This window comes from Pleurodeles waltl, chromosome 8 (genome assembly GCF_031143425.1).
Source record: "Pleurodeles waltl isolate 20211129_DDA chromosome 8, aPleWal1.hap1.20221129, whole genome shotgun sequence".
NCBI classification, from domain to species: domain Eukaryota; kingdom Metazoa; phylum Chordata; class Amphibia; order Caudata; family Salamandridae; genus Pleurodeles; species Pleurodeles waltl.
This window is the reverse complement of record NC_090447.1, coordinates 773,417,912-773,443,016: the sequence shown is the minus strand read 5'-3', so window position 1 is coordinate 773,443,016 and position 25,105 is coordinate 773,417,912. Positions and strand designations below refer to the sequence as shown.

At 43.2% G+C, this 25,105-nt stretch overlaps 1 protein-coding gene across 3 annotated transcripts in view; it reads right to left on the bottom strand.

The window, feature by feature from the left end:
* Positions 1 to 25,105, bottom strand: part of ATP11A (ATPase phospholipid transporting 11A) — a 661,076-nt gene that overhangs the window by 96,821 nt on the left and 539,150 nt on the right. For all 3 annotated transcript variants that reach the window (XM_069205024.1, XM_069205022.1, XM_069205021.1), the window contains exons 20-24: positions 21,246 to 21,420; positions 15,252 to 15,354; positions 14,631 to 14,776; positions 14,468 to 14,527; positions 10,890 to 11,017 (exon numbers count right to left, since the gene is read on the bottom strand). In XM_069205024.1, the coding sequence (XP_069061125.1) occupies positions 10,890 to 11,017; positions 14,468 to 14,527; positions 14,631 to 14,776; positions 15,252 to 15,354; positions 21,246 to 21,420 (612 nt within the window). The remainder of the gene's footprint in view (positions 1 to 10,889; positions 11,018 to 14,467; positions 14,528 to 14,630; positions 14,777 to 15,251; positions 15,355 to 21,245; positions 21,421 to 25,105) is intronic.

Genomic DNA, 25,105 nt, shown 5'->3' with positions numbered 1-25,105 from the left:
AGCACTTTTGTAAGGCCTCAAATGAATGTTCCTAATCATTTTTTTAATCTCTGTTTTTCTTCTTTTCAAGGTGCACTTATAATGTCCAGAGCAGATTATGACCACCTAGGTAATTCTTGGATGCTAGATAAAGTTTCAAGCAGGCAGCTGTTTTGTAGAGGTGTGAAAAAAATCAATTTACTATTTTTCATAATATGTACATACATTGTTTTTACTTTGCCAGTTTGTAAAGTTTAAAGATGGCTAAAACAAAAGGTAAAAGGAAGAGGCACAATTTCAAAATGCCTGAACCTCTTACAGTCCATTTCCTGCTGAGTCAAACATATCAAAATGTGGGCTTTCTGGCAGAGATCCCACTCTACTGGATTGGACTTCCAGCACCAGGGAATGGGATGTATGTAGCTACAGTGTGGAAGGTATTGTATTTCCCCATTGTAATGCAAGGCTAAGAGAAGTTCAGAGTAACAGAAGGGCCAATGCTTCTTGCTCATCAGCCTGTAGCTATCTGGCAGGTCAACTGATTGCAAGGAACTAGGGCTGGGGATGCTAAACCCGACCTTAGGTCAAGGAAGGAGGCTTCACCCAAAGGCAAAGATTCCAGACTCTGCTGGTAAAGTTTTCACCTCACTCATCCATAGTCATTTTTGTAAATTGTCTAGTTATTTTGATTTCTGATTGTATTTGAAGCTGGTGTTAAAACCAAAAGCTTGCACTCAGGGTGGTTTAGATGACAATGCTTGCAGCTCCCTCGCCCCGCAGGCAGATGTAATGGCCACAAGAAAGGATGTTTTCTAAGTGAGAACCCTGAAAGGACAATTGTGGAGAGGCTTGGAAGGACAGCTCATCAAAAATGTCAAAACCAAATTCAAATCCCACTGGGGAATAATAAATGGGGATGGAGGAAACATATGAGTAAGGCCTTTAAACCCCCTATTATAAATAGGTTCCTTAAACAAAGAAGGTTGATCAGGCAACTTTAAAAAAGCAGAGACTGCAGACAAATAACCTTTGAGAGTGCCCATAACAGAGTTGTGCTAGGCCATAGAAAGTATAAATACCAGAACCTCAGAAAGAGGGGCAGAAAGGGGGTCAACAGACTTGTCCGTGCACTTTGCCACAAACTTATTTAGACGACAGGCATATACTGTTTTGGTGGAGGGACGCCTGGCTGCCTAGATTAAATTACAGACTTCAGGCAGAAGGTCAAATGCTGTCAACTGCCGCTGCTCAATCTCCATGCAAGAAGGCAGAGACTGGATAGGTTTGGGTGGAGAACCCTCCCTGGTGCTGTGACAGAAGATCCTCCTGAAGGGACAGTCTGATCGGAGGATCGATGGCCATGCTCAGTAGCTTGGGATACCAGACTCTTCATGCCCAGTCTGGAACCACAAGAATTACTTGGGCCCGATCATTCTTGATCTTCTTCAGAACAATGGGTGGTATGGACGGAACATCATACAGGAAGCCCGAGTTCCACTCAAGCCGAAAAACGTTGCTGAGCAATTGCCCCCTTGGAAAGTCCAACGCTCAATACTGCTGACATTGCGCATTCTCTGCGGAGGCAAACAGATCTAACCAAGGCTCTCCCCACTGCTGAAAGAGACCATGCACCACCTCCGGATGGAGACGCCATTCGTGATGGACTATGCATTGTCAACTGAGTTTGTCCGCTTTGATGTTCAGAGAGCCTGCCAGATGTTGAGCCAGCAAGGAAATAACCTGTTGTTCCAACCATGTCCAGAGGCGCAGAGCCTCTTGACAAAAGGTCCACAACCCCACCCTGCCCCGCTTATTGCAGTACCACATGGAAGTGGTGTTGTCTGTGAACACCTGCACTACCTTCCCTTTGAGAGAGGGAAGAAATGCTTTCAATGCTATTCTGATCGCCCAAAGCTCCAGAAGGTTGATGTGGAGTCCGGACTCTGCTGGAGACCAGATGCCTCTGATCTCCGCCTCCCCCAGATGGCCACCACCATCCCAGGTGTGACGAGTCTGTCAGTACTGTCAGATCTAGTTGGGAAAGGGAGAGGGATATGACTCTGACCCAAACACAGTTTGTTAGCCACCACTGCAGATCTTGTGCAGTTCCCTCTGAGATCTGGACCATGTTGGGGAGATTCCCCTGATGCTGCGCCCACTGGAACTTCAGGTCCCACTGCAGAACCCGCATATGCCACCTAGCATGTGTCACCACCAGGGTGTAGGAGGCCATGAAGTTCAGCAGCCTCAGAGTCATTCTCACTAAAATCCAGGATAGAAACTGAAACATCGATATTATAGCCTGAATATCCTGGACTCCCCTCTTGGGAGGAAAAGCCAGAAACTGCACTGTGCCCAGTACAGCTCAGATGAAAGGGAGCGTGTGAGAGGGAGTCTGGTATGAATTTAGCACATTTATAGTGAACCCCAACAAATGCAGAAGGTCCGCCATAGTCTGCTGGTGGGAGACGACAGCCTGGGGCGAGCCCGGCATCAGCCAGTCATTGAGATAGAGGAAGAGTGAAACCCGTGATCTGTGAAAATGAACTGCGACCACTGCCATCGCCTTGATGAATACCCGAGGGACTCAGGTAAGGCCAAAGGGGAGCACGGTGATCTAAAAGTGCTTGTGGCCTACCGTGAACCGCAAGTAACATCTGTGGACAGGTAAGATGGGGATATGGAAACAGACGTCCTGCTACCATCCAGTCTCCCGGGTCCACGGCAGATAGAACCTGAGCCAGAGTGAGCACTTTGAACTTCTCCTTCTTGAGAAAGAGATTGAGGGACTGAAGGTGTAGGATAGGGCCGAGGCCCTTGTCCTTTTTGGGTACCAGAAAGTAGCGAGTATAACAACCACAACCTACTTCTGGTACAGGAACCCTCCCCATGGCTCCCTTGGCCAAAAAAGCAGTAAGTTCCTCTCGGAGAAGTGCCAAGGGATACTCCATCATCCGATTGTACGATGGTGATGGCATGGAAGGAGGGGTAGTCTCAAAGGGGAGGGTGTAGCTCCTTCCGACTCTTTTCAAAATACACCTGTCTGATGTGATGGACTGCCAGCGGAGCAGGCAATGGCACATCCTGCCTACAACTGGTCTCTGGTGGTGAATCGTCAGCCTAGGATGCTTTGGAGGCAACAGCTGGAGGGGGTGGGGGGGGAGAAGAGGGGGTGGACTGGCCAGGGAGCTGGCTCCCTGGCACAAGGGTGGTGGATCCCACTTCCCCGGTCATGCAGAGGCTGGGCAGTATGCGCAGCACAGTGGCTGGAGGAAAATAATTGTAGCTGGGTGCCCCTTCCAAAGCCACAAAAGGGGGTAAAAGCAGACTGAGGGGGATGAGGAGCCACCGCAAGGCCCAAGGACTAGGCCGTATCATGAGAATCCTTTAAGCGCTCTGCTTTCTCTCCGAAGAGACGGGTGCCATTAAAGGGCATGTCCATAATGTTAGCTTGGACATCCCCTGAAAAGCCAGACATCCTCAACCAGGTGTGGCGCCTCAAGGCCACTGTTGAAACAACCGCTCTGCCCAATGAGCTGGTCATGTCCAGTTCACATCGGATCATGAACTTTGTTGTGCCTCCCCCATCAGCAACGGCTTGGGAAAGTACAGCCCAGGCCTTCTCTGGGACCTATGGCAGCATTTGTGCAACTGTATCCCACAGCATGTGGGAATAAAAACCCAAAAGGCATGCTGTGTTCACGGACCACAATGCCAGGCTGGCAGGTAAAAACATCTTCTCAAGTGTGTCCAGACTCTTGGACTCCATATCCAGGCGGGTGGAGGGGGGGGGGGGGGAAGAAGCGCACTGGGAGTTGGAGGCTTGGATGACCAAGCTCTCAGGGGTGGGGTGTTGGTCAAGAAACCTGGGTCACCCCTGCAGAGCAATGGCGGTGGGTAATTGTCCTGTTCACAGGAGCCCCTGTGCTGGGTTTGGACCAGGTACTCAGTAGGACATCTGTAAGGGCTTTATTAAAAAGGAGCAGGGGAGCAGGGGCTCCGAGGCGGAAGCCCCAGGTTGAAGGACCTCTGTCAGGTTAGTCCTGACTGCCACCGAAGGCAGCCCGGGGTCCAGAACCTCAGCGACTCTCCGCACCACCATTGAATATGAAAGCTCGTTCCTCCGTAGCCACGGAAGGAAGAGAGAGCATACTAGTATCTGGGGAGGTGGTGTCCAGGCCACTGGCTTCACCCAGGTCCATACGCCACTCCATGGGGTCTTGGAGTTTGTATTCTAAAGGTTCCAGAGACCCCTCCCCTTCCTCACCATAACCTAGCCCATACTATTAAGACTCAGGATCCAACATAGGAGGCGAGGCCCCTGCCGGCGCATTGTACAATGCCCATCCGGCTCCATGTCGGAGTTGGCAATGATGATGGGAATGGCGCTGCCCGGGGGCATGACCAGTGGTGATTTGAATCCATGAATGGACCCGCTGGGTGCCCTTGGAGCTGAAGCCGCTTGCCTGGAACCCAAAGGGGCATCTTCTGACTCTGAGGGGTCCGAAGGTGCGCCAGCAGAGTTGGACTGCCCAAAAATGAGGCGCATGGCCTCGTAAAAACTTTAGGTGGGCAGGGGTCGCTCCTGGAAACTCAGGGAGATGTGAAGTCATCCCAGGCGCAGGCTCTGCAGATGGAGACCTCGATCAACGATGCTCCCTTGTCTCATTGGCTGACGGACAAGGTGAAGTCTAAGAAAGTTTCACCTACTTCTTATGCCTTGACTTACCCCAACGTTCCGAGGACTTGGAGTGGGACGAATAACAGGGGGATTCGCGACCGATCCCAACACTTTCCTCTAGACCAAGATCAGGACTTACACAGTGCCGGGCGCCAGGCTGCCATCAACTTCAGGGATTGCTCCCTCAAAGCCTTTGAATTCATGGCCCAGTACTCGGAGCACAACTTCAGGTTGTGGTCACATCCCAGACACCAAAGGCACACGAAGTGCACATCCATCACAGATATCGCTTGAGGGCAGGATCAGCAGGGCTTGACCCTGGTCTTAAGCAAATACATCCTTCAAAAAGTCAAAAAAAGACCGAGGGGTAGCCCTTTCTTCAGATCAGCGCTGGCTGGCGCGAAGAGAAAGAACTGACGTCCGTGCACTGGGGTGGTACCTATATAGGACTTGTGAAATCATATCTTGCATGGGCGATGCAGACGACGTATGCAGAGCCTATCGACGCCACCTAACGGCGCATGCAGGTGTACTGCTTGAGAAAAAGCTCTGGACCCAGACTGACGTCTGAGAGAAATACTAGGGTAAGGAATCTGCAACTAGATGTCTCTGTCAGATAATGTTTTTTTTTTTTTTTTTTAAATGTACCCTTAGTGAAACAGAAGAAAACAACCAATGTCATTTGATCTAGGATATGAAAACGATTTTTTTTTTTTTTTTAAAGAACACATCATAAAAACGTTTTATCTGGGAGAGGGAAGATGTCTGTGCTTTAAGAGAAATGTACAGTGGTGAATAGATAGATGTTAGCTGCTATAGTAGTAAAGTATGTATCCAGTGAACCACACGATGTTAATATCGGAAGAAAAAAAACTTTAATATCGAAGTGTGCTATAGCGGCCCAGTGACTGCTAGTGATTCTCAGAACTCATTACGAGATTATGAACAGTCAAGGGTCAGAGATAAGGCAACGCTTAATACAACATCACTGTAAATCTACTGTGTGTTTTTAAGTAGTCAAAATATTTCGTAAAGAAATCAGTTTGAAAATTACATATTGTAGCTAGTGCAGACAGACGTTTGGATGTCAGTTGAAAAAATAATTGCATGAAATCTAGAGAAACGTTATTTCTCTGATAGTGGAGCCTTTGCACAAACTACTGACCAGAAGCTTTTTATAATACAATATAATAAATATTGTTACAGGTGAGAAGATGTTCGGTTACACGAGTTGTGCTTTTCATGGCTCTACACAACGATATTATATGCTGATTTAATTGTATGTAATTCTTTATTTGATTTAATTGGAAAATGGCAATAGGATGTTTTTCTAAAACATGGATGTAATTTAGGGGTGGGCAGCTGTTGCTACTGCTACTCCTACGCTTGCACTTTGATAACTGGCACTGTCCTAACTATACTTGGTATTACAAGGTTTTGAAGGCAGATGTATGAAAATAAACTAAAGAGATGTATTCTCTGCTTTACTTTCAGTAGTTTCCACTCCTTGGTCTTCCCTTGGCTACCCCAAGCAAATATGAGCCTGCTGAGAAGGTAGGGGTTGGCAAATAGGTCACCTTTATGATGCCATTCGGGACGTCCAAGGTTCCAGGTGATAGGTACCCTGAAGGATGTGAATGAAAACAAGAGCAATGACTCTTACCTCTGGTGTGATGCACTACAATGTTATAACTGGTAAGATGCATTTCAACCAACTGCTCTTATACTATATGACCTGCCAGTGTTTATAGTTTATACGGGTATTTTTGTTACATAAAATCAAAAAATGGGTGATTAGGGTGACTGACCTCACTTCTGTAATGCCCGATGAATTGATATTCATGGTACAAAGTAAAGATTTCTATACTGTAAATGCGGAAAGACTTATCTGTGAAAACTGTGTTAAAATGTGAAAGTACTCCTCCTTACTATGGCCAGATGCATTAATAATAATTTGTTATTAGACCACGCAGATAATGTAACAAACATGCAACAGTAGATGCATAATTAGGTGTGTTTGGTCAGAAGCTTTGAAGTGAAAACATTAGTTTGATACCATCGTCCGGCGGATGGAAAATAGATCACCTTGTAAACTGTAAAAAAAAAAAAAAAAAAAAAAAAAAGGAAAGCTCAAAACTACAATCAATCCTTTGTCAAGGAAGCCAAACAATTATAGACTGACATTATGGATTTTCACCGGAGCAATGAGGTCGAATTCCCAAACTAGGAAATAATAGGTCCAGTTTGAAATGGGTAAGTGGACTAATCCATACCATTCAAGGGCATGGACATTAGAAGAGCACTACATCATACACTCGGTGCATAACCCAAAAAAAGCTGCAGGAGCCTGCAGTTTTTCTTACGAGCCTGTCACCTTTGCTGCCAAATGCAAAGGGCTGCTAAATACAAAGGGTGTTTAATTCTGAATTCACCTTATGTTCCTTCGTCTCACACCAAACATTTTCTGTCTCTATATAATTTTTGCAGGTTCATTATCATTGCTCCTTCCCCCCTTTGTCACTGTTATTATACTATTTCTCTGATTTTTACCTCCCAATATTGCCTTTCGACCTCTTGCTCTGGGACAAAGCATGATGATGAAAAATAAGTCGCAATCCCCAAAGATAAGTGTTGGTGCCCATCACTGCAACCACTTGCACAATTGAGCAGTGGCCATAACATACTTCAGGCACATCCTTTCTGCCCTGCTAGCCACCTATGCATCAATCCCATTTAATGTAAGCTTATTTTAAAAGGACCTTCGAGCGCAAACTGATAAACACTTCAAAAACCCAAGCAGTCAGGAATCAAAATTCAAATGAGTAAGGCACTGCTGCTAGATGGGCAACCAAGGAAGGCAAAAAGGGAGCACGACAGCCAATATGCTAAAGTCTAATCTCCCGTGCTAAGCTCAAATACCGAAATGCCCTTAAACTCAATTCTTAAATGTGCCCTTACATAATTGTCAGAAGGTAATGTTCCCTAAAACAGGTTAAAAATGATAAATCTCTAAATTCTTCCTTATCCCTAGCCCCTAGTACTTCAAGAAATTGAATAAGTAGTTCAAACATGTGATCTACATAACTGCTCCTCCTTAACAAACATTTAGTTACTTAAATGAGACTTGAGCCACCAAAGAGGACCCTATGATTTTCCTGAGAGAATCATTTCAATAAATAAGACCAGGGCGCTTTCTGCAAAAATGGCCGATGTGGGCAGTGGTTAGACTGCCACAACCAGTTTGTAGCCTGGCCATCAGACTGTAATTGAGGCCTAGGCTGTTGCTTTAGCGTAACCGCAATGTAAAGTTAGGCCTCCTCACAAGTAAACTCAGTCAACCTGATGTAGAACACTGTGGAAACAACCCACCTTGATATTTAGATGTATTACTTGGACATTAGTTATTTCCCGTGATGGCTAACTCAAATATGTTCCCATTGACGTTTGTGACTTCAGACAGGATTAGGAAAAGGTGTCAGCAGCATGAAGGGAAGTCGCTATGTTCGTCACATCAGTTCGTCAGATATTAAGATGGAATCCAGTCACTACAATTTCTGCAAATATTGGGTCTTGCAAATGGGCATGCATGAGCCTAACTTGTGCTGTGCCAGCTAGAGTTAGGAATTAGAATGTGGACGCTCTCAGCTCCTATTAGCCGCCTTTGCTAGACTTTCTGGCTCCTGCTATTCTCAAAGTTTGCCCCTCCATGAGGTACAGTGCTCAAGGTTCATGACACTTGAGATTTATTTTCTTAAGTATGTTTATTTAACAAGGATTGTTAGGTAAAATGTATCACACGACTGCAGTAAAAGCAGCCTGCTGATGCTCACGCGTGAGGAGAAAACTCGCATAAACCCGGACAAAAACTACTTTGAGGAAATAAAAACAAATAATAATGAAGGTGGCAAGCAGTACCAAAACCGAAAATCCCTTAACTAATAAGGCATAGACATAAGTTTAAACTTTTTCCAAAAGTGAAGATGCTTGGAAAGGATGCGCAAATGGATAAACGCATTTCAGAACCAAGGCACGGAATTAAAAAAAAAAAAACTGGACCAACGCTTTCTGAAAGTGCCATTTCAGTACTTTCAGTTTTACAACAAATGAAGAGAATGACCAAAGCCAATTAAAATTACAATAGTCTGTTACTGTGTGACTTCTACAGGCTCTGTTGTCCATAAATACATAGAGTTAATCAAAATATTTAAGAAAGTTGACCATGCTACGCCGACATATGCAACTGGATGCACGTGCTGTGGTCTTCTGGTCAATTAGCTAAATACTGGCAGGCTATATTCAGTCCTTTATGTGTCTGTTCCAATTGAGATATTAATCTAATATGCAAAATCGGCTCTGTTAAGATAATATAAAGTTTAATAACTACTCGGAAACAGGTCTGAATTTGTTTTGATTGCTATGCTTCTGGCTCAGTCAGTCCTTACTGCTGATAGGAAGGCAAATATTCCACCACACTTTCAAACCTGGCAGTTCAACTGGGAAGAGAAAGAAGAGTGGACTACTGTTTTAATTTTTTTGAACAATTTGCTAAAAGATGCTCCAGAAACTACAGGCTTTGTGATGAATTCCTTATTATTAATGTACTTAATAGCACTTTACAATTGATGATTTCATTAAACTGCGGAAGAAGGATAAGGGATCGAGGGATTTTGACTTATTTTTGTTTATTTGATATATACAGTCCATACAAAGTCTTTGGCTGATATGCTGATTAGACCCTGCTATATGCTGAAAGGCATTTTACCTAAAGAGAGCCAATATTATAAATTCTATTTTGTATTTTTCTAAGCATCTAAGTTTAAAAAAGACTTCATTAACTAAGACTTCTCTGGTTATTCTTCTCTTTTTTGGATTTTCGTAACTCCCTTTCAAGCTACACTTGTGCTAGTGCTCTCAAATAAAGACCATGCCAACACTCCCTAATTTGATGCACCTAAATATTTTACACAAGCTCAAACAAACCCATAACATTGTGCCAAGACTGCATCTTCAACTTCAGCCATAGGACCACATCATACTAGCTCCACAGTCTCTCCTCTGGCTTCCTTTGGCCAAATACATCTTCTGTAATATCCTTTACATCATTCACTGTCCTCAGCATGTAGTACGACCTTCAATGCGTAATATGTAAAATAAAAAGTGCTGGTGCCCAAAACGCTGCACAGATGCCTGCAGCAGGCGCTATTAAATGCCAGCACAACGAAAACCAAGACTGCGTGTTCCTAAATGCACTTCAGGCCTCTTCAATCCACTGTCAGAAACTATCTACTCCTTTATCTCTCTCTTGCAGGTCCTGTCTTTCTCTGCCTCCTTGTTTCTCCCTTGTGTGTTTTTCCCCTCTCTTCCTCTTGGGAAATATCTAATGAGGAAAAAAATGTTTCGGTCCCCAAAAACAAGTGCTGGTGGCCCCCATCAACTTGACTTAAGCACCAAGGATCTGTCTTCCTCCAGAGGAAATAGCAACTGAATCAAGACAGAGACAGCTTTCACTCAAATATCTGCCTCCAAATAAAAAATTAAAAAACTTAACTTCAACAGATTTCGACTACGAATAAATCATTCCCAAACCAAACTCCAGAACAACTACCTGCGTTGCAAACATCCATGGTAATCTTTTCTTCGGCAGGACCATGAAGACATGGCTGTTCCCAAAACATGTCCCCACTGCCAACACCCAGAGCACTAAATGTACTACACCCTAGCTAGAGGCAATTTTAACCTAATCCCATTACAACATGAAACCTAAATCACCTGTTGTTCTAAGCAAAATACATACATATGGTCCAGATCCAAAGTGTTGTGCACCCATGCGATAAGTACTGATATAAACTCTTCAAACCCCTCCCTATGACCCTTCCTTAGTGTCTCTACATTACTCCAAATAGCTTCCTCTTGCCCCTGCACTATGCCTGCCAAGTTGGCCACAAGCAGTTGCCACATATCAGCACCGGTCAACATGCATGCACACATCTATTTGCTTTCAAATGACAAAGATGAGAGCTCTGCTGCCCGCACTTGTGGCAACGCTGAGTGGCATAAATGACAATAATAAAATGTAGCCTCCTTTCCACCTCGTTTTCTGCCACATTTATGTTGTTCATGTGAGGTTCCTCCAATATAGTTTGTCTGCAAAGCAATGCACTGACATTCTGTGACAAGTTGTACGGCAAATGAATTAAATTTGTATACTGCAGCATTCAAATGCTATTACCTGTACAGAGAAGGGTCTCTCTTGAGGATGTCCACACTGACATGTTGTTCAATAAGGCTGTACAACAGGATAGGGAGGGACGTGAAACTGATGTTGTACAACGTAAGATATGCTGTATCATATAAAGGCTGTAGAGAGAGAGAGAGAAAGGAACAAAAAGGTGGTTTGAAAAACCACTTGCTTTTAGTAGAATAGTAAATTACACAAAACATTTCTGATTTTAATGAGAATAATTTTACCAATTAGTACACAAAAGTTGAGTATTGAAATTGCTGCACACAATCATTCTAGTGAGTTTACTGGTAAAACCCTACACTCACGCTGTCTGCTTATACTAACCACCAAATGAAAAATCACCTTTGCGGTCTTGGAGATTACAACAAAAGATTTTCATTGAGCCACAGAAGTGTACTATAGGAACATAAGGGCTGTGCTTTAAATTATCTGAAAGATAACCAAGGTTTACAGCTATTTGTGTAGCTTAAATTAATAAAATTACATTTTGATATTCCAGCTACTAAACTGGAGAACGAGAGAGATTGCAATAAAGGGGGCAGAGCAAGGCCAAGAGGGAGAACATAGACAGCAACAGGCTAACATGGAGAATGATAAATACAGCAGGAAAAAGAATGGAAGGAGGTGCGAAACTGACAACAGTATGACCAAACGGCAACAATAAGTATGAAATGTATTTATTCAACAGCTTTTAATTGTGATCCGGATCCGGCAACGGTATTGAGGCACCCATCATAGAACTCATTTGAAAAGTCAAAATACACTAAAAAGGGGCATGATTAGCTCGGATGTCAAATAAGAGGATTCATTCAAGAAAAGCCTGAATAAGAGGCCATTCAAGACTATAACTACACATAAGTGACTGACACTGCATAATGTACATGCACATATTTAAAGTTATACGTTATGTCAGTTTCCATAGGAAGCGCATATTTTGTTTTGATAATTACTTTGGCACAACTAGACAAAACTTCACAAAACTTTCCAAAAGAAAAGTTCATCCACTTCAGCTCCATGCTGGAAGTTTTGGGGTGATCTGTCAAGCTGAGGTGAGAAAAATGGGAGGTCCCAAAATCCTTCTTTCTCCATGCAATTTTCATAGAGCAAATTAGACAATGATACAGATAACGCAGCTGAACAGAAAGTACAACAAATTTGGCTGAAAGCGAGATCTTTACTCAGAGAGTGTGCGCTCTCTAATTTGGTTCAAGTATGTTCATTCATTTTAGGGAAATAAAAGTTATAAAAACAGTATCACGCTGGGCTGAAAGCTGTGATTGGCTGGCAGCAGCATGTGAAAAAGTTGTTGCCGCTGCCATTACAGGGGCTCATTATGAACACGGCAGGATTCCCCGACGGGTTAATGCTGGCGGTCTAAACATAGACCGCCAGCCCCTAGAAGACCCAGATGGCCCTATAATATACATTCCACTGGGCCGGCCGGCGGAAACAGTGTTTCCGCCAGCCGGCCCTGCGGAATGCTGGGCCGGGACATTGCTGACGGCTGCACTTGGAGCCGTCATCAATGCCGCAGTGCTGCGGGTGCAGCAGCACCAGTCGCACATATCACTGCCCATAAATAGGGCAGTGACCTGCGCGACGGGGCTGTGCACAGGGGCTCCTGCACTGCCCATGCCAAGTGCATGGGCAGTACAGGGACCCCCAGGGGGGCCCCGGAGCACCCCTTCCGCCAGCCTCTCCCTGGCGGCGCAAACCACCAGGGAAAGGCTTGAGGAACAAGGGTGCTCTATTCGGAGGGCAGCGCTGCCCTGTCGGATAGAGAAATCCGCCATCGTCAGGCTGCCTGTCGGCAGAAGTCTGGCGGTAACGGAGGGCCGTTTGTGGCGGTCTTCCCTTGTTTATTATATGGCAGTCCAGACCGCCATGCCCGTGGCGGTAATTTACGCCGCCATGGTGGTCTGGACCGCTATGTTCTTAATGAGGCCCTCAGTCTCCAAGACCTGAAAACTAAATCAAAAACAGATTAAAAAGGGGCATGGTAGGGATACCCTGACACCCTATCCTTTGTGGGTAGTTAAAAATTACAAAACTGCGGTCATAAATACAACTTGCAACGCTATGATGTACTGCATATGACTGCACATATTACGTCATTGATGACATATGAAATCTACAGTGGTTTAAGTAATACTTATGCCAGTTACATATAACTATTGAATTTCAGTGTTTTTTTTTTGTTTCTAAACATTAGTTTTTTTATTATTAGAAGACTACATATAAATCTACTTTAACCTTTTGTCCTTTCAGTGACTCTCTAAAGTTTTTTTTCAAAGTAAGTTAAAATCTTACTAACTTATTTACATATAACTCTAGTTTAACCTTTGTTTTTTTTTCAGGTACAATGTTGCAAAGATTTGGAGTTAAGAATAATCAAATGCATGCTTACATACATACCCTAATCTTGACAATATAGTGTTAACTAATATTCGGGAGTCAATGTTTTGTAAATTCATGCAAAAAATCTGATAGTACACTTACCCGTCACAATTAGATCCAAGGAAAGGTACGTCACACAGGTATGACCTAGCAAAAGGCCATAGCTACTTTACCTGGATACAAGAATGCCACTATTAACTGTACAACCAAAACACTTCTGGCAGAGATGGAAAAACTGTTTTTTAGGACGAGGAGGCCTCCAGAGCAACGCCCTAGATTATCTAGAAACTGCAGATGGTTTAGGTTTATGCTCTTTCACTAGTATGATTAAAAGGCTGACTGAGTGCTTCTCAAGCGCTATGGATGTAAAACAGCAAGAAAACTGTAGGCGACAGCAGACAATGAAGGAGGGAAACATTATGTTGCTTAAGCATCAGAGTTCAACTGAGTCCCACTGTCACAGCCTTAAAAAAGAACTGAAGGTTGCTCTGGTGGTCTGGAGCATTGTGGGATGGTAAAATCTCAAATGCCCAGAAAAGTGCAGCAAAGCAAAAGTCTTTCTACTGCCGATTTCGAATGACATAGCCATTTCCATGATTTCGATGAAAAATATTTGAAAAACAATGAGTGAGTAGATATTAGAGTACTGTGACCTGCCTACTGGTGTGGAAGTATTCTTAAAAGTATTAATCCGAAGGATCCCGTGCTGGAAACTAAAGTGTGGTAAGTTATTTGTGGCATGATAAAAGTGGTCATTCTTGAGAGGGTGAAGATATGCACTCTCTCAAGTAATATTCCAAAGCCTCTATTTTTCCTTTCACATAATAGTTTGGGAATTTTACCCTTAGGAGCACGGTTTCAACCTGAAAAAACTAAAGGGAAAGGAAATTGTATTTTCTTCTCCCTATGTGAAATCATCGTTTTTACCTGAGAACAGGGCAACACACAAAAAGAAAGAGGGAGAGAATAATTATGGAGATCTTGGCTTCAATGAATGGGAATAAAGCATCACTTTTTGGCCATGTTTCATTTAATTCATTTACGTTGCAATGGATTATAACAACAGAGGTAAATTCTGTAACAATTTCTCCAATGTTTGTGTGTCTCATTGATTTGCATATCTCCTTATAAGAGGGAATTATGAGAAAGAACTGTATCTCACTAACCTGTTGTGAAAATCCACAGAAGAACTGGTACAAAAACTGAGGAAAAATGAAGCAGACGTTCTGAAAGAAAACAAATCATAAAATTAAAGAAATCCAGAAATGTAATAATGGGCTCTCAGTAAGTTATGATATTTTAAACAATGAATGTACTTGCATTTCCTACCTTATAAAAGAAATATTGCACAAGCTCTGATATTCTAACATAATAAAAATGTCCATGAACAAGAAGCATTTTTTTCAAATGCTTAAATTTAGGAATTGCATAATCACTGTTTCTTGCGGCTTGGCGGCCTTCTTTTCCAATGACACCTATAAAAAATAAATGATAAAAATAAATGACACCATCTTTTTCTCCTTCCAAATGTGATTTTTTTAGATGAAACTGTTGTGTTTGAGGGAAAACATTATATAACAATATTAACTGTTTTATCATGATATCTTATATTGCAACTTCTGGGGTGGTAATCTCGGAACTGATATCATGTTTTCAAAAGGTTGTTTAAAGTACATTATAGTAGCCAATCAAAACCATGCCCCTTTGAGCTATATCCCAGCTTTCAGGATATTGAATATTTATGAAATGGCCAAACCTTGGCTAATGACGTAACTGGCGGATTGGATCACTTTCCGAATAAACCTACAAACTAGTATCAGAGCTGATGCTATCTATGAACAACTAAATTTAGCAAGGTCTTTGGAATGACTCAGCACTGCACTCATTTCCTTTTTTACTACTAGATTGAATTTGTTCTTTAAGATGAAGTAAAAATACAGTTTATCTTACCAATGCCAACATGTGCTTCTAGAATCATGCTGACATCATTTGCGCCATCGCCGATTGCCAAGGTAATTGGCCGTTCCTTGGAGGTTTTGATCAATTTTACTATCTGGAAAAGAATGATGATTCATATGATCATAAGCTAACCAACACATTCTGCTGCAGGGATGAGCCAAAATTACAGCACAAATTGAGGGTCCTTTCTGAATGCGAGCAGATTAAATCATAAAGCACTCAAAGCCACTGGTGTGTTGGTTGAATCGCTGAACAATCACACTCTAAACTATCGAAAAAAGCGTGTAAATTACTAAAAACACTAAGTCCCAAATGAGTTTCTACTTTCTTGCTCACTCTGATTTTCCGAATGGAGACAAACACATCGTACAAGAATTATTGTTTAGGGAATGAGCTACAGTATGTTCATGTAGTATTCACTGACCACGAGTGCAGGAATTTGTGGAAACTTTCAATATTTCTGCATTTTTGATTGTAGCTCGATATTGCACAGGTGTGTTTTGCTGGAAAGGACTGAAGCACATTTAAGAAAGCCTCTTTCGTGATTATCACATAGTAGACGTATTTGCCCCCTACCCCCGTCTCTGGTAATCCCAATTGTCAATATAGCTCTTGCATAAATTAAGAGTTCCTATAAACTTGATTTACTGTCCAATTCCCCAAAAAAGAGAAAAATGAGAGCATCTTGTATTTACACCTACTATTTGCACACTGTTCATAATTGTTTGGATTTTCAGAACCTCAAGGGACATGCCTCAAAAATTTGGTCATGCTCTAATATTCCATTAGTAGTCATATTCCCTACCCATGCTCCTGATGGCTGTCTGCAGGAATAACTCTGACAGAAATTAGTTTTTTCCCTTTTAAATCCACATTAAACATTCTACATAAAGAACTGAATTCCTCTACAATAGCAACATTTGTGAATGAGGGGATAAAGCCAACCCAGCCATTCATATTTCAACTGCATCACGTGGTGCAGCACCGGGTACCCCAAGTTGTCTGATGATGAGGTGCTTGTAACCATTCATTGTCTGCTGAAAGCATGAAAGCCAAGTCAACGATCTGGCAAAATTCCACTTGTTGGCACTACCTGGATATGTAATACTAAAAAGGCTAACATTTTGTGATGTACAACTAGCATAACACACATCATGTGTTTGCTGAATCCTTTTTTATCTTTCTCTTACCTTAAGGTTGGTCATCCAGTCAATTTAGAAATGAGTTGGATACTGACTTAGTTTTTTATAAACACTGTTAAACCCTTATCCCGGTTTACAGGAGTTGGATGAATCTTTGTGCTGATGATTCTGCCACTCTCAAATCAAGTCAGTTATATTTCACACAGTGACATTTTTAGATGTGAAGAGGATAAGTCTGAGTGCTGAGTTTTAATTGCAATACTAATTTCTAACAGGTATGAGTGGCTGCAGGAGAGGAAACAGCAGCAAAACCAAGAACAAGTATTTCAGTATTACTGTAATATTGAGTTTTACTGTCTGCTGACTAGCTATGTAGAGCTCTTAAAAAAAAGGCAACAGTAGGTAAAAAGAGTAGACATACTTCATGTTTATAATACATTCCACATATGCAGTGGCAATGTATGTCTTTTAGTGTACAAACAATGAAGCAGCATTGGTGTACGGGTTCAGCAAACCCAGATCATGTCTGCTTGCAACAAGGGTGTCTGTCTGGTGTGCCTGGTTGTGAAATGCAGTCTGCATCTGACCTGTGGCTGTCACCATGTTTGGTGGACCAGCAAGGGAGTAGGTCTGATGAATAGGCTTATTGAATGCGGTCTGCATCTGCTTGGTTCTGTGGTCATGATTGGTGGACAAACGCTGTACACATCTTCTTGTTAGCCTGTTTCACAAAAGGCAAAATGGTCTATACATACGCACTTGGCACTTGAAGGAGCCTCATACGAAATGAGATCGGGATTGACGGAAATGAGTTTGTGGGTATGCACAAGTTTAAGTCATTAGTATTGTATGCTAGATGGTTGAGAGTATGGGTATATTTTGCTTGCATGTGAATATATGTGTGTGTCTGAGTGTAGGTTTTTCGGTGCTGACGTGTATTTGCACGAGCTTGTCTGCGTGTGCATGCGATTCTGAGAATTTGAGATGTGATAGAGATGACTATGCATGTATATGTAGTTGTAGAGGGGCCAACCCTGGTATTATGGTAGACAACACATGCATAAAAGTGGGCATGTTGCACATTATGGAGGATATCGAATCCATACTTTTGGCTACTCACAAAACTTTACATTGCCTTAAATGGAAATAAACTAGGCATACCCGACATCTGCTGCTAACCCTGACATGTAGTGGACATCTCTGGATTGTGATTATGATACGTAGACACTTAAGGTATAATCTGCTACAGTAGAAAATGTGAGTGTTTGACGAAAAGGACAAGCTGATCTGTGTGTCCTCCAACTAGTATATTTACTTGAAATTATAAGGTGTATTCACTGCTGCAAAGACCATGTTTTCACAAAATAACAGGCCTCGTCTGGGGGTGGGGGGGGGGGGGGGGCAACTGAGTTTATTTGCCCAAAATATTTTCAGGGAAAAACGACCTGCTGATACATGATGAAAAATCATTTATTTTTCGAAAATGAAATTAGGGACAAATATGCATTTTTTAGTATTTGGAAGTTGATATGTAGATTTAATTCAATCTGAGTTAGGGACTGTTAGAAATGGGGTCTTTGGTTGACAGTCAGGTTACCCCCTGTTCAAGCAAGGACCCTCACTCTAGTTAGGATAAAAGAGAATCACCCTCAGCTAACCCCTGCTTACCCCCTTGGTAGCTTGGCAGAGCAGTAGGCTTAACCTCAGAGTGCTGGGCGTAAAGTATTTGTACCAACACACACAGTAACTTAATGAAAACACTACAAAATGACACAACACCAGTTTAGAAAAATAGGAAATATTTATCTAGACAAAACAAGACCAAAACGACAAAAATCCAACATACACAAGTCAAGTTATGATTTTTTAAAGGTTTAAAATAAAAAGAGTCTTTAGGTAGTTGTAACACCACACTAGCGCTGCTAGCGTGAAAATGTACCTGGTTTGCGTCAAAAATAACCCCGCACGGGCGGTGTGCGTCGAAAGTAACCCTGCACGGCTGTGTGCGTCGAAAACAACTCGGCACGGCGGTGCGCGTTGAAAAAGCCAGCCACACGACGATCCGAAAGTCCCGCGGCGCAGGGTGCGATCTCTCAGCCTCCGTCAGCGATGCTGCGCGTCGTTTCTCCTGCTCCGGGCGTCGGTTTTTCGGTCGCGTTTCCTGCGGCGTCGTTTCTCAGCTGCGGAACCGGCGTCGCGTCGTTTTCTCAGCCGCGATCGGATTCGCGTCGATCTTTTCTCCGCACGGTGCTCGGTGCGTGTATTTTTGTCCTTAGGCTGCCAGCCTCTCCTTTCAGGGTCCCAGGAACTGGAAGGGCACCACAGAGCAGAGTAGGGGTCTCTCCAGAGACTCCAGGTGCTGGCAGGAAGAAGTCTTTGCTATCCCTGAGACTTCAACAACAGGAGGCAAGCTCTACATCAAGCCCTTGGAGATTTCTTCTTCAAGATGGAAGGCACACAAAGTCCAGTCTTTGCCCTCTTACTCTGGCAGAAGCAGCACTGCAGGAAAGCTCCACAAAGCACAGTCACAGGCAGGGCAGCACTTGTTCCTCAGCTATCAGCTCTTCTCCAGGCAGAGGTTCCTCTTGATTCCAGAAGTGTTTCTAAAGTTTGTAAGTTTGGGTGCCCTTCTTATACCCATTTTAGTCTTTGAAGTCACCTTCCTTCAAAGGGGACTCACACCTTCTTGTGAAATCCTGCCTTGCCCAGGCAAGGCCTCAGACACACACCAGGGGGCTGGAGACAGCATTGTCAGAGGCAGGCACAGTCCTTTCAGATGAGAGTGACCACTCCACCCCTCCCTCCTAGCAGAGATGGCTAATCAGGAAATGCAGATCACACCCCAGCTCCCTTTGTGTCACTGTCTGGTGTGAGGTGAAAAACAACCCAACTGTCAAACTGACCCAGACAGGGAATCCACAAACCAGGCAGAGTCACAGAATGGTTTAAGCAAGAAAATGCTCACTTTCTAAAAGTGGCATTTCCAAACGCACAATCTCAAAATCAACTTTACTAAAAGGTGTATTTTTAAATTGTGAGTTCAGGGATCCCAAACTCCACATGTCCATCTACTCTCTAGGGGAATCTACACTTTAATCATATTTAAAGGTAGCCCCCATATTATCCTATGAGAGAGAGACAGACCTTGCAACAGTGAAAACGAAATTGGCAGTATTTCACTGTCAGGACATATAAACCACATTACTATATGTCCTACCTTATCCATACACTGCACCCTGCCCTTGGGGCTACCTAGGGCCTACCTTACATGTAAGGAAAGGGAAGGTTTAGGCCTGGCAAGTGGGTACACTTGCCAAGTCGAATTTACAGTGTAAAAATACACATACAGACACTGCAGGGGCAGGTCTGAGACATGATTACAGAGCTACTTATGTGGGTGGCACAACCAGGGCTGCAGGCCCACTAGTAGCATTTGATTTACAGGCCCTGGCACCTCTAGTGCACCTTACTAGGGACTTACTAGTAAATCAAATATGCCAATCATGGATAAACCACTTACATACAATTTCACACAGAGAGCATATGCACTTTAGCACTGGTTAGCAGTGGGAAAGTGCTCAGAGTTCAAAAGCCAACAGCGACAGGTCAGAAAAAAAATAGGAGGCAGGAGGCAAAAAGACTGGGGATGACCCTGCATAAGCAAAAGTCCAACAGGGACACTAAGGCCCTGATTCAGAGTTGCGCAATACTGGAAGCATAGTCAAATCACAAGCAATTTTAGCACTACCATGCACTAAATCGACACCAGTATCGTGCAATTACAAGTTAAACCTGATGTAATAGAGAATTACCATATAGGACAACTTTTTCCAGTTGTGAAACCACACAGAGTTTCCAATTCTACTGAGTTCAATGCATTCGTATACAGCTAAATATATGATCGGACCTATGGGTGGCTTGGGTGGGATTAGTGAAGGGAAAGCAAAGGTGTCTTCTGATGGGGGGAGGGATTTGTATGTTCCCACCATCAGGAAAAACACAAGGAATGACGCTTGACTGCAGCCAAAGGTTCATGTGATTTTCCCACATACAGTATATTTTAGTATGGTTCTCCCACACTTGAAAATAATGGATGTGGAAAAAACCGATCTGCTTTGAATCCGGAAGAGCTGAGTTTCATTAGGTAATGCCACTCTGCCTGACTTGTAATGAGGGTCTGAATTTAGACCCGATGCCCTCAATGCCAGGGTTCACTTGATATTTTATGACCCACTTGGAGCCACTGAATCATCTCTATTCATACACATTTTTAAGACAATGTCATTACTACTGCTGCCTGATGCCTGAGCCTATAAAACTGATTTAATCTAAAGAATATGTTGGCTCTTGAGTCTCTGTAGTATGACAGCTCTACTGTCTGAGTGTTTAAGATATGTCTACAATGAAGGAGTTCTGATGTTTATGGCCTCAGATTATCTGCACATTTCAAACAAATTATCTGTGACATGAAAACATGTTAGTGAAAAGTAGAAGTGAAGGCAGATGTAATATCTCCATTGAAAATATAAAAGGATGCTCTGTCAAATTCCATACACTTTCTATTTGAACTGCCTGTAGAACTTAGGACCCTTTAGATAATTTTGTAGGTAGACTGAAACCAAAATAAGCTATTTTCTGCAAACAATTTGATGGGAAAGGAGGCTGATGAATCAACTCACCAGCACTGCCTAGTTTTATGCCCTATTAGTTTCAAAGGTCACCATCCACCACAAACAGTGACGAGAAAAGACTTGCCTTTATGACAATATCACGATCACAACCTATTTTATTTAACACATCTTTCATTTTTATTCCAGTGTGCCAGATTTGCAAAAATACAAACCTGTGCTTTTTGCAGGGGCGCCATTCGACAGCAGAGCACCGCACTGCAGTTTCTGCAGATCTCCAGGAAACATTCCCTGTAGTTGCTCGAGCTGCCGCCTTCTCTCGACTTCATAATCAAGGACAATGTTGCACCATCAATGATTAAACCGTAGTCATGCATATCAGTTGAGAACCTGAAGGGCACAGATATCTTTCCAATTAATACCTAGGGATGTGTCTGAGCAACACATGTTCCACAAATGAAAAGGGCGACACTACAAGTCTCTGCAGTAAGAATCTAGTGATAAATGTCTTCAGGTGTGTGCCTGTACTACTTACAAAAATATTCAAGATTGTTATCCCAGTCAGAAAATGTCAAGGTTATACCACTTATCCACATGCTGACATTTTTAGAAAGAATCTCACCCCAGCTTTTAAATTAAATAGTCAACAAATATTTTAAGACGCACCAGGAGAAACAATGCACTCCTCAAGAACATGTACACACCCCATCTGCAGAGTAAGGCATCTGAAGCAAGGCACGTGCAAAATCACGTTGGTATTTCGTTTCCCTTGGAAATGTGTCTTTTTTGGAAACCACACTAGGTCATACCACATTGCATCATGTTGCTTAACTACCGTGTTATGTCGTCAAAATATTACATCTCCTTTATAGATAAAGCTTTTCATTACATTATCTACATTATCTGTACAACAGTCTGAGACCAGAACCTGTAGGAACAGTGTAAACGTACAGGTAAGTGTGATGTTGGAACCGGTAAGTCTTTACCCAGACTGGCTGCGCTAGTGCGTGAGCCTCTGACATCTGCCTAACCAGAGGGATAGAGCCTGACAAACACTGCCGAAATCAGCTCCTGAAGTCAGACTTGTTTAGCAAGACTACGTATATTTGGATATTTCACGTGGGTCCCCTCCAGAAATGTTTAAAGGCACGGGCAATTGGACAGGGCCCCCAACATCCATAAGGACCCCTGGAAAAGTGAACTTTCTCTCTCTGTTTCTCAGCACTTTCTACTTCTGCATGGCAATGCCGCTCCTCTCGTCCTACCTCTGCCTCTCTATGCACAATGTCATCTAAAGGAGTTTGGGGCCCCTGGTAAGGCATAGTCCAACTATATTTGAGTCACTCCCGTTTCTGAACGTTTGTTTGGCATCAAGCGAAAAAGGGTAAGAAAATTCAAAGTTGTTCCATACAGGAGAGCCCAAATTCTGCCTGCTGAGCGCCCCAAAAATCTTTATGACAACATTGTTTCAGAACTAACTGCATTACTTGTTGTTTTGAACCAGTGTGTTTTGGCAACTGAATCTGAAGGAGGAGCTGTACATAGTTTAAAAGCCTGTTTCAGACCTCTTCAGACAATGCTACATGTTGTACAAAGTGTGCCTTTGCTTCAGTCTTACAGCATAGCCAGAGCTGTATAGTCTTTCAAACTAAGGTTTTCATCTGTGTGGACTAATCCGAAAAGCAAAAGTTCTGCTTTATGAACAGGACCTGCTGCTGATTTTACATAGATTCGTGTCCAACAGCTCCTAGGTGTGACTTCTAGACTCCGCAAACCCCCTACAGCTTCCCCCAAAAGGCACTCGCTTGCAATGCAGTATCCGAAGGTGGAGCCACATATTGCACCAAAGCCGCTTCCAGTTCTCCCCAAGCAGTGCACTATGGTAAATGCACCACAAGGTAGACCTTGCACGGTCTCCCTTATATTGCATTACTGGCAATGTTTGCCATTGCTTAAACCGCAAATTGCAGCCATCGTTGTACAGCCTTTGGCAGAATGGTGAAGCTGGTGGACGGCCTGCAGGCCTGGAGTTAACACTGCTGCGAGGATGGGCACTAAATGCACTGACTGTGGTGGAGTGATACAGACTTGTGAACAGTTCACAACTCTACTTTCAGATGCTGCCTTTGGACAACTATACTGTAAAATACACAGATGGACCCAGTTTTTCCCAAACATTTATCAAGCTGAAGAAATTCTTGAAGCCCCCATGAAGAGAGTTGGGAAATAGCTTGTTTATCACACTAGATTACAGGTACAATTTGAGTCCAGAATTCAAAAACATCCAGAACTGTTTTGGGTTCCTAATTCAGCCTTGCTCTGATCCATCCATGGACAAATAACATCTAGGGGCAGCTCCTCCATTACAGTGGAGGAGCGTAGCCCCCCGCCAGCAGCAGAAGCTGCAAACCTTTCACCACGAAGGGATAATAAACAAGGTTTATTATCCCTTCGTGGAGGAAGAGGTGGCGCCACAGGAGTGACGCGCACCGAGGGGAGTGCACTCTGCACTCCCCTCAGAGCGCATGTGTGTTTGGCAGGCCATCTCAGTGTCAGGATTGGCCTCAGAAGGAGGAGACAGAGGAGAGAAGCGGCGCGTGAGGAGCAGGTACATTTTTTTTTTTTTAATTAATTTTAAGACCCACTCCCGCATGCCACCTCCCCGCCCCCTGCGCGCTGCCCCCGCCCCCCTCCTCATCAGGGAAGTGAGCCGCAACTGATAACATCACATTCTTTTGGGGTAATCTATGCATACTGCAAAGGCTGTCTTTCTAGTGGTCACAGAGGCTTCTTCATTGTAATCAGGCTTCACCTGATAGGAGTCATCCCCTTCCTGAGAAAACTCAACATTGTGCAACAAATGTCCTTTTATTGGCCTACATGAACGCAACTGAAATGGCAAAGGAAGTGTAGCTTCTAGTGCTTCCATTTGCACCCTTCAAAAGAAATAACATGTTTAGTTAGGACACTCATGTTAAAATGAACATGTTGGGTTTATCCAGTTAGACAAGTTAGCCAGTTACTTCATCGTAGTGCATGGGGAGCTAATGTGCAATTACACTTTTTTTTCTTAAAGTGACATAGTGTTAATTTGTGCAGTGATACTCCATACAGGCTAAATGTCACCCCTTTGTAGGTGACAAAACTGTTACGGTGTACAAGGTCAGTACTGGGCCAAAGATCTTAATAAGGGGTATGTAGGGAAAAAGATTTGCATTGCTTGCCATACACTTTGTTATGTTTGCCCACTACACACTGAGCTGCTCCTCCCAGTGCACCCTGCACCATGCATAATAATAATCATTACATAATTCTTTGCATCTCACACTGCTCCTCACTCTGCACTCTATTCTCTTTGTCACTTGGACCCTTTATTGATTCCCTAAATTTCCACCTTGAACTCTCCCTGATTGTACCCTGCACTAAGCTACACCTGGTACTGTGTCCTGGTCAATATTCGCCAACCACCTCATCCAAACTCATCACTAAACTTAATTAACATAGGGCAGAAGAACAGCCAGCAGTGCACAAGCTTCCCAAACACAAACAAAGCTACCGGACAGGTGACGGCAGGCTATGAATCTCCACATACACAGACACAATACAATATGTACGGTAGTAGTGCAAATTTACCTGCACGTGGGAAGAAAGCATCTTCTACAGTTACCCAAGTACTACCTCTTCTTTGTGTTACTTAAACTTTCAAACATTTTTCAGCCCAAAACAACACCTGGGATTTACAATGCCATTTCTTTGCCATTAGCACACCTTCAGCGCTCTGATATCTTGGAGCTGCCAGCCACAAGGACTGCGACCCCCTTCTTAAGGTATCCTTTCCACAGCCCTAGCAGAAAGCTGTAGACTTTCATCATCACTATTTAATTGATTGGGATTTGAGTAATCCTTTCAGTTTGCGCTCAAATGACATGAAAACTCTATGGGACACGCAGCTTCTTATCTCTGGATTTATTTTCTGTGCCTCAACCTTGTTTTCTGGGTGCTATATGCGGGGAAACACACACTTCTGAAAGCCAACATCTTCCTTGACTCCAGTAACGTCTTTAACTGAAGCTTG